The 8,819-nt window shown below is 34.6% G+C and overlaps 1 protein-coding gene across 1 annotated transcript; it reads left to right on the forward strand.

The window, feature by feature from the left end:
- Nucleotides 1-699: 699 nt before the first annotated feature.
- Nucleotides 700-2,896, forward strand: LOC149421262 (uncharacterized). Its single transcript, XM_089635449.1, has 5 exons — nucleotides 700-746; nucleotides 1,318-1,434; nucleotides 1,517-1,678; nucleotides 1,897-2,165; nucleotides 2,726-2,896. The coding sequence occupies exons 1-5, from the start codon at nucleotides 742-744 to the stop codon at nucleotides 2,803-2,805; spliced, it is 633 nt and encodes a 210-aa protein (XP_089491575.1). The 5' UTR covers nucleotides 700-741; the 3' UTR covers nucleotides 2,806-2,896.
- The last annotated feature ends 5,923 nt before the right edge of the window (nucleotides 2,897-8,819 follow it).

The raw sequence follows: 8,819 nt of genomic DNA on the forward strand, positions 1-8,819 counted from the left end.
AAATGGGTCTCATTAGGAAAGCTCATTAAATATTGTGCTTTTATTGAAAATTGTACAAATTTTGCATTGAAATGTAACCCGTTTGTGAAAGGGTAACCAGACACAAAGTTATAGTCACACATGTTTTCATATACCATAGAAAAGCAACTTCAAGCTGGTTTAAATTAAATTATTGGACAAGTTTAATATAAATTAAATATTTTTCAAATTGTGTCAATTTTGTTCAACGATGTTATTTATTTCAATATATATATAATCCTTTTAAAATAAACCTCTCAAAGTCCAAATTATAAACTGTTTGTGTTTTCAGTGGGCTTTTGCACGGGTTGATAATACTTAAATGAGTCGATAAACGTTTCCCAAAACAACCAACTTTCTACGAACAAATTTCTAACAAAAGCCTGTTCTAAGAACTGTGCAAAGCCATCTTACGATAGTAATTATCCACTGGAACGATTTCGGTCGAAAAATCGACCACTTTTATTTTTCTGCGATTGATATCGGTCCAAAAATGGACCGATTTTTCTACCATTCGTAAAATATTTATTGTAATTATTTAAAACGTTTCCATGGCCAGCTACTTGTTTTATCGAATAGCTGATAATATATTCTCTTTGTCTATGAACTTATCCGTTGTCTTTGAAGTGTTATTTAACGAGTTTTCGCGGTTTTTTTATGGCGTCCTGTCAAAAACAAAATTATAAATTTTCAACATTCACGAAATTTTGGACTCTTCCTAAAATGCCGTAAGTAATTAATTTATTGGGTTTTTAACGCATAATTATATATCTGTGTAATCATGATTGACTTATCTATCTTTGAAATGCGTTTTTAATTCGTTTGTTTGTATTATATTGTTTTGGTTGAAGTTTTTGTGTAAGATTACGTCAACTGAAGACGTCATCTGTTTTTGATTTACAATAATGTCTTAAATACTGCACTCGCGCATTTGAAATATAGATATTCCATCACAGTGATTCAAAACAAAGAGATATATATAAGTTTTATTTGAATTGGTTCATTATTAATACAGATATTTGCTAACCAATTATTTTAAGTCATATGTCAAAAAGTTGACTCTTTTTCACATGTAAAATGGTGTAAAGCCTTCGTCACACAATAAAAATTTAGTAATTTAGTTGTATAATTAATTAATTTGTTTACTTTTACCAAATTTGTGCAGAAACAGCTGTCGTCCAGGGAAAGGGATCACTCCACAACCCAATAATTATTTTCAAATTTTATATTAGTGCAATATTTAACAAAATTTAAACATTTAAGTACTTACATTAAGTGTTTTCAATTTAAAATTTATAGAGCGGTGCTGACTGCAAGAGGAGGCAGAGGAAAAGGGAGACGTGGGGTACGAGCTGGTGCCGGACTACCTGCACGTGGACGTCAACGCAGAGCTGCAATTGCAGCCTCGTCTGGAGTGTTAGTATTTTTTAATGTTTTTTTATGAAAGTACTTTGCTGTGGCCGTTGAACTCATCATATATTTGTATTTATTTAAACAGCGACCCTGCTTTGCTACTGGTGCGAGAAGATCGCGTCAAGGCCCTAAAGGCTGTTAGGGCCCTGCCTGCTTCCATCCGGCTAGAGCTGGAAAGCCGAAAATTCAAGAAGCAGGCGGCGCGCATTTTGCTCCCTACCGCACCTCCAAGAAAAACTAAACAAAAGTAAGTAATCGTATTTAGATGCTTGGTACAATATTATTGTTTTTTCCTGACAGCGTTCCACTCTTACAGTGAGAGTTGGTAAGTTCAGCGCTCTGTGCATTTGGCACATTCAGTGCATATTTTACAGAGTTCTTATTTTATTGTTTATTTACATACTGTACTTACTGTTTCACACGTGAATGAGAACAATTTTCTATGATTTATGTAAATGTTTTCAGAATTCCATCTCCGGAGAGAACAACGTGTCCCTTTTCACAAGGGACGCCTTCACCGTTGCCACGACCCGTACCACCACCGTGGATGTCCACTCCCGCACAGACCCAATCAACGGCTCCCAATGCACCAATTATGCCTATCCGTGCAGCATCTCCCGAGCCGTTACCTGGGACATCGCGGAGTGGGGAACTCTTCTCTCCGGAAGCCGGCTATCACAGCGAGCTGTGGGTGGACGTACCATTCTACGAAGAATTGTCGGCGTTTGGGAACGGTGAGTTTATTTTTTGAAATGTCATACCAGGGGCTCAATATAAAATCAATTATCTATATTTTATATTGATATCCCTAGCACAGTTTCACTGTTGGTATATTGGCAGGAAATAAGCATAGTACTTAAAAATTCCACATAACAAACATACAAAATGTATTGTTGTTATGTCGTGGATGCATCATTACACATCTTTTTTCTGTAACGGGTATTGCAGAGTGAGAAATAAGACATGCCGAACTTCTTTGCGAGGATTACATTTGATTCACCGGCTTCTAAACGGTGTAATACAGCATTTTTTTCTTAAATTGAAAAAACACTTTCGCTTCACGGGACTCATTGTGTTGCGAGGCTGTATTGGTAGGTGGGTTTTGTAACCGGACAAATTATCATTAAAATAGGTCGCTTTACGTAGTTGGTCACTTTAAACGGATACGTTTTCCTACTAAAAGCTATGAAACCTTACTAGAGTTTACATTATCGTCACTTAAAACAGTAGACCGTTAAATGCAAAGTCATTATATCCAAATTCTACTGTAAATTTGTGTTTTCTTTTATTTCAGAGTCAGACATGGGCAGAAAAAGTAACGTGGACAAGGCAGCTGTACTAGAAGAGTCTGTACTTGGAAACCGTGAGTTATAAAACTAACTAACTTACCTTCACGCCATTTCGGTAGGCAGAGAGGATGAACCACCATGCAACTCGATCTTGGCACACACACTCTTTTCTTCATTCCATACCTACCTGACTGTGCTATTCTGACTCCTGACATTGCCCGCCTCAAGTATTTGATTAACTTTTTATATTTTTTTTTATATGAATACCTCACAAGAGCCTCAGCTGGAGCCAGTGAGACTATGGCATCCCCAATTGGGGGATGTTGTGAGGCTGAAGGTAAGTGGGGAAGGGAAAGAGGAAGATGGGGAAGTACCTGGCTATTCAGATCTAGTCACTAAACACGGCTAAAGCCATTTGGAGCAACGTTTCAATTCTGAATGGTGGTCTTACACCAGGGCGATACTGGTAGTATCTTCCACTCTGGAACGTGCCGCAAATATACTATATATTATTTTAATTAATTAATTGTGAAATAACACAAATCAATCAAATAAAATTTATTTGCGCACGCCGGGTTCGAACCGGCGACCTTCGGAATGGCAGTCCAATGCGTTACCACTGGACTATGCCGGCCGTCAAAAGCCATTTCAAGCAACGTTTCAATTCTGAATGGGGTCTTACACCAGGGCGATACTATGGGTATCTTCCACTCTGGAACGTGCCGCAAATATAATATATATTATTTTAAATGAATTTTGTGTGAAAATAACACTAATTATTCAAATATAATTTATTTGATTTGATCCCGCGACCATCGTATTGCGAGTCATAAGCCGTACCAGAGGCAGTGGGTTATCGTAATATAGACACATTAAATTAATTTGGGTTTTCTGTTGTTTCAGAAATGGACAGATCGAGCGACGAGGATGACGAAGCGAGTGACGTCGACCACGAAGAGAGCGATGAGGATACCTTCTGCATACCGCCAATACCTTATCATAATATTATCAACGTTTCACCTAACTCCGCTATGGCCATAGACTTTAGTAGACAAGACCAGGTAGATAGTGAGGCAATGCGTTTGATTCTGCCGCCTGAAGGTTACTCTTTCGATTGGTCTAATGATATCTTACGTTTTACTGGGATAAGGGAGACTTTCACAGGCACGCCGGGACCAACTTTCAATACCGACGAAATGGGCAAACCTGTGGATGCCTTTCTTAAAATCTTTGATGCAGATTTCGTTGAACTGATCGCGAGAGAGACCAACAGGTATGCAGATCAATGGATTGCGAAAAAACAATTTAAGCGTCATGCGCGTACCAATAAATGGGCTCCCACGAATAAAGAGGAAATGTATGTATTCTTGGCAATTTTAATGTATCAAGGTATTAGTCTTTTCCAGATCTAGTCACTAAACATAACTAAGCCAATTCAAGCAATGTTCAATTCTGAATGGTGGTCCCTCACCAGAGCGATACTCAGAATCTCACTCTATAGCGAGGCACAATGATATTATTATGTATTGATTTTCTTAAATTATGAATAAACCAATAAACTGAATACATTTTTATTATGACAAAGTGTGTAAACAATGTTTAAATCAAAATACTGCTCTTTCATTGTAACCATACAACTGTAATATTGATTTAAAAGGATATTAGGGCTTAATAAATAAATCAATTATTGGTTCCATCAATTATTTTCCCCTCATCCATTTTTTTTCGATACCTTTGCGTTTAGATATAAAATTATCACTATGATTTTATTTGCCATTCTACGGTCATACAAAGGTTTGATATATATATACAAATTTATCATCATTTTACATATTCCGATATACCCTATGTAGATTGACCTTAAGGTAGCTGTCAGTAGTGATTTTTCGTCAAATATTGGTGAATTTCATCAACTTTCAAAGTATCCCCCTGAAATATTGGCAATGTTTATATCTATGATGTATATCTCATTTTAAGCCTTATTTCCTCGTTTTGCACGTTATATAAAAACATGGTTACAAATCTCCAGTTCTAATTTACAATTATTTAAAAAGTAGCACCATGATTTTGACATCGTGAAATAGGCTCTCTGTATAATTCATCAAATGAATAAAATAAAGCCAACACGGCGACTATGCTTATTAATAATTGTAGACAGTTAATGTATCTTCCTAACGTAATACCAGTTTTTGTGGTAAATTTATTATATAGTATAATACAGTGATTTCAATTTTGACACGTCACGCACTCAAATTTTAAAAAATTATTTTCTAACCAAACTTTTGAAGAGAGCATAACGTACAAAAAATTATTTTCCCATTATATTCTTGCATCTGTGGTTATCAAACAGGCCATAGAGAACATAAAAACGTAGAAAATATTCTATAAAGATATTTAAAACTGCCACTGGCGGCAATTTCAAATCACAAAAACGCTAATTTCGCGCATTCATAAAGTTTAAGATTTTTTAATAATTTATCTATCAATTCTAAAAATATAGAATAATTATAAAAATATAGGTGAATTCATTGGCTGTATAGCACTACAATCAGTTTTATGTCTCCGTATTAAAATTCGGAGGTTTGATTTTTTTAATGTTGGCGGAAAATATTCAAATTCGTCGCCAAAAAACCGCGAGCAATCGGAGAAAAAAGTTTTTTGACGCGCGATCGTTCGAGTGGTTATATTAAGAAATGAAACAAATATAAAGGCTTAACGCACACACAAAAGCAAATATCTGAATATATTTACTATATTGGAGTAGGATTTAAAAACACATTTCATAGTAGGTATCCCTGTTTTAGAGGAATATATATAATGAAGATTTGACCCGATCTTTGAGATTACAAGCAATTTTAAGTTGTTTCTTTATGTATTCAATAATATTATTATTCAATTAAAAAAAAACCGCTTTTCGCATTCCGAAGGCATTATAAAACTGTGGCGCCACTAACAGACGACATAATATTCATTTTAATTCATGAAAAACTAATTAATTTTATTTTTTTTGGCTATGCCATTGTTGTAAAACATCGGAAATTGTAAATTGTTATTAATAAATACCCTCTTAATTTTCCCTCAATTATTATATTGTTAAAATTTTAATAAAGGTATTATTTTTTTTTATGATAAACTAATGTTTATAAGACAAGATTTTTTTATGCATAGCACAAAGGATGATTAATTATTACATATAAGGAATGTTTAGTGGCCTGAAATATCTATACAAATTGAAAATATCTCCCGAGTAGAAATAAATGCCGCCGAAGGGAATTTAACCGCACCTTCTGATGTCCGGTCAAATCCTCTAGACCAATGAGCTACATCGACTTATTTCCAACACGCTAAATAATTCAATATGTACTAGAACTTCAATCAACAATTATTGCTTATTATATTGTAATTACCTGTAAACCACCAACTTTATTTTTGTATGAAAGGCTTTGTTAATGCTATATTTCCCACTAGATGGCGTCGAGACATATTATATCCACATTTGTTGGTGAAATATTTTAACCTGTCTAATGTTATTATTTTTTTAATGATGAACTATATGTTTATAAGATAATGTTTTTTTATGCATAGCACAAAGGATAAAAAAATATTATAAGTAATAATTAGTTAATTATATTACTGAAATATTCATACAAATTGAAAGTATTTCACGAGTAGAAATAAATAGCTCAGTGGTCCAGAGCACCTGACCGGACGTAGATATTGAATTATTTGGCGTGTTGGAAATAAGCCGAAGTAGTTCAGTGGTCCAGAACATCTGACCGGACATCAGAAAGTGCGGGTTCAATTTCCTTCAAGTTAATAATTAAGATGACTCAGGGGTTTTTCCTGCATTATTATTTTACTAACTTGTATTTAAATTTATATAATAGTGGTGTTCTACAAATTTAACTGCAAATAAATCATAAACACTTAAAACACCTTGTTTTTATGTCATTTGTTTTACCTAACCGAGATCTGTAAGGGCGATGTTCTTACTTATAGGCAAAAAACACGTGCGCATAAAAAATCGAGATACAACGAAATACATGACAAGTATTAGGAATTTGATTAATTGAATTTATTTTAGTAGTTTTCTGTTAATCTTCTTCTTAATTAGCAATTCAGTTGACGATCTAGAGATTTCAATAATTACTTCGGTTAGGCTGAGATAAGGAGTTTGTTTATTATTGTGACATATTTACGGTATCTAACTAGACTTATGTCCGTTCTATAGGAAGTTATTCTGTTGCGGGAGGGATGAGATGCTCGCCTGTAGATCGGCTAACAGTATTTATAACCAGTCGGGTATTAGACCCAAACGGCTGACATGTTGTCTATGTCACGTGGTATTACTGTGCCATCTATAGAGACGACTTGAATCTTCGATAAACTAAATATCCTTAAATGAATTTTTTAAATTGAATTTACCAACACTACAATTTTTTTATATTTTTAAAATCCTTATGGACCCTACAAATGGCTTTAAATTTTCATTATGTTTGTTCGTGATGAAAAATGCAGTCTTTTTTAATCCTTATTTCAATTTAAAAATGCAACCGCATTTCTAGTCTCGTTTTTATTAATTTTTAGTAAAAAAAATAATCTGTTTCTCTCCAATAGATAACACAAATTGCAAAAGATTGATGCTTTTGTAAAGCAAACGTTGTCATAAGCGACACAATTAACTCTTGATATAACTAAGAATATTTAACGTTTCTACAAGATTAAAATTGACACTAACGCAATTAAGTAATTGCAAAGTTAATATCAAACCTCCCTTCAATTCCAATTTCCACGACGTACAAATATCCCAACCTTTTCTTTTCATGTTTAATTGCTGTCATATTTAACGTCACAAGTTGTGGACTCCGGGTTATCTACAATACCGCAGCACAAGCATTAATTTAAAGTTTAAATTGAGTTAGACGGTACCGCACGCCCGCGCCGCCCGCCCGGCCCACGGACCCGCCCTCATCCGACCTGTGCAAGGCGTATAAAACCTCGTGTGTTAAATTGCACTTTTACGGAATGACCCACTTCACTGCACCCGCGCTTTACATAAACCATAACAGACAGCTGCATTGTGCAGTCCACGCATTGCTCTGCTGCAAGCAGATATCAAAAGCAGACAAGAGAAAGCTTTTTCCGCAAGTTTTATAATGGTTCCAATTAGCAATTATCTCCTACAAAACTGTCTGGCATTTGAACATCCATTGGTGCTATTGTTGATAATTAAGTCCGGTTACGATCTTATTGTGCAAACCATCTACATTTGAACAAAGAAAAGTTTAAGTTTTTTTCTAAATTAGATTGTTCCGAATTCCCGCAACTTATAAACTTACCTACAAAAACAACACGACACAATAATCTATTCCGCACTGTGTAGAAGCGCAACTATATTGCTAATTCTCCGATACAGCGGTTTACACTTTGGGAAATTAATACCTAGGTGATATTGATATACTTAATGTGTTAACTTGGTGAATTTTGTGGATCATACCAAAAACCTATTCCAACTCTATTCTTGAAACTTAGGTTGTCTCTTTGTAAACCGATCTGATCGCTGTATTTAAAAAAATGTATTTTTATTTCATGGATGTGTGTATTTTTTGTCTATTCTAATTTTATTTGTATTATTTCTTTCTCATGTAAAAGGCTTACGGGCGTAAGATGAATGATTATTATACTATTCATCTTCGCGCGTAAGATGAATAATATAATAATAATAATAAATAAAGTTAAAATATTATAAAACCTACTAATTTAGGTTGTTGGTTGGTGGTGTAATGTTTTCACCCTCCCTCAACGTTCTCGTTAACGAATTACATTTTGTCACGTTAGGTTTGGCTCTTCTCGCGGTTTATCAACCCTTCAATCTTAACGAATTAATATGTCACGTTGTGTCAATTTTTTGTTTCGACAGGGATTAATTCATTGAAGGATCCTTTTAATTGGTTGTGGTAACTTTGGTTCTTTTTAGATGAGGCGTGTTACATTCTGTATGGTTTGAAAATAAGACAATGACCGACTACCCTGATTTTGACTACCTTTTCCTACCGTGTTTGCTCGCCCAAACGTTTCCGGTTGCTGCAGTCGATAGTG

This window comes from Hesperophylax consimilis, chromosome 9 (assembly GCF_061612785.1).
Source record: "Hesperophylax consimilis isolate HC1 chromosome 9, BYU_Hcon_1.0, whole genome shotgun sequence".
NCBI lineage: Eukaryota > Metazoa > Arthropoda > Insecta > Trichoptera > Limnephilidae > Hesperophylax > Hesperophylax consimilis.

What these genes read in the sequence shown, in the direction of transcription:
- LOC149421262 (XM_089635449.1), top strand. An exon ending in CCAAGAAAAACTAAACAAAA is followed by an intron (nt 1,679 to 1,896) that starts GTAAGTAATCGT and finishes AAATGTTTTCAG; the next exon opens with AATTCCATCTCCGGAGAGAA. An exon ending in ATTGTCGGCGTTTGGGAACG is followed by an intron (nt 2,166 to 2,725) that starts GTGAGTTTATTT and finishes CTTTTATTTCAG; the next exon opens with AGTCAGACATGGGCAGAAAA.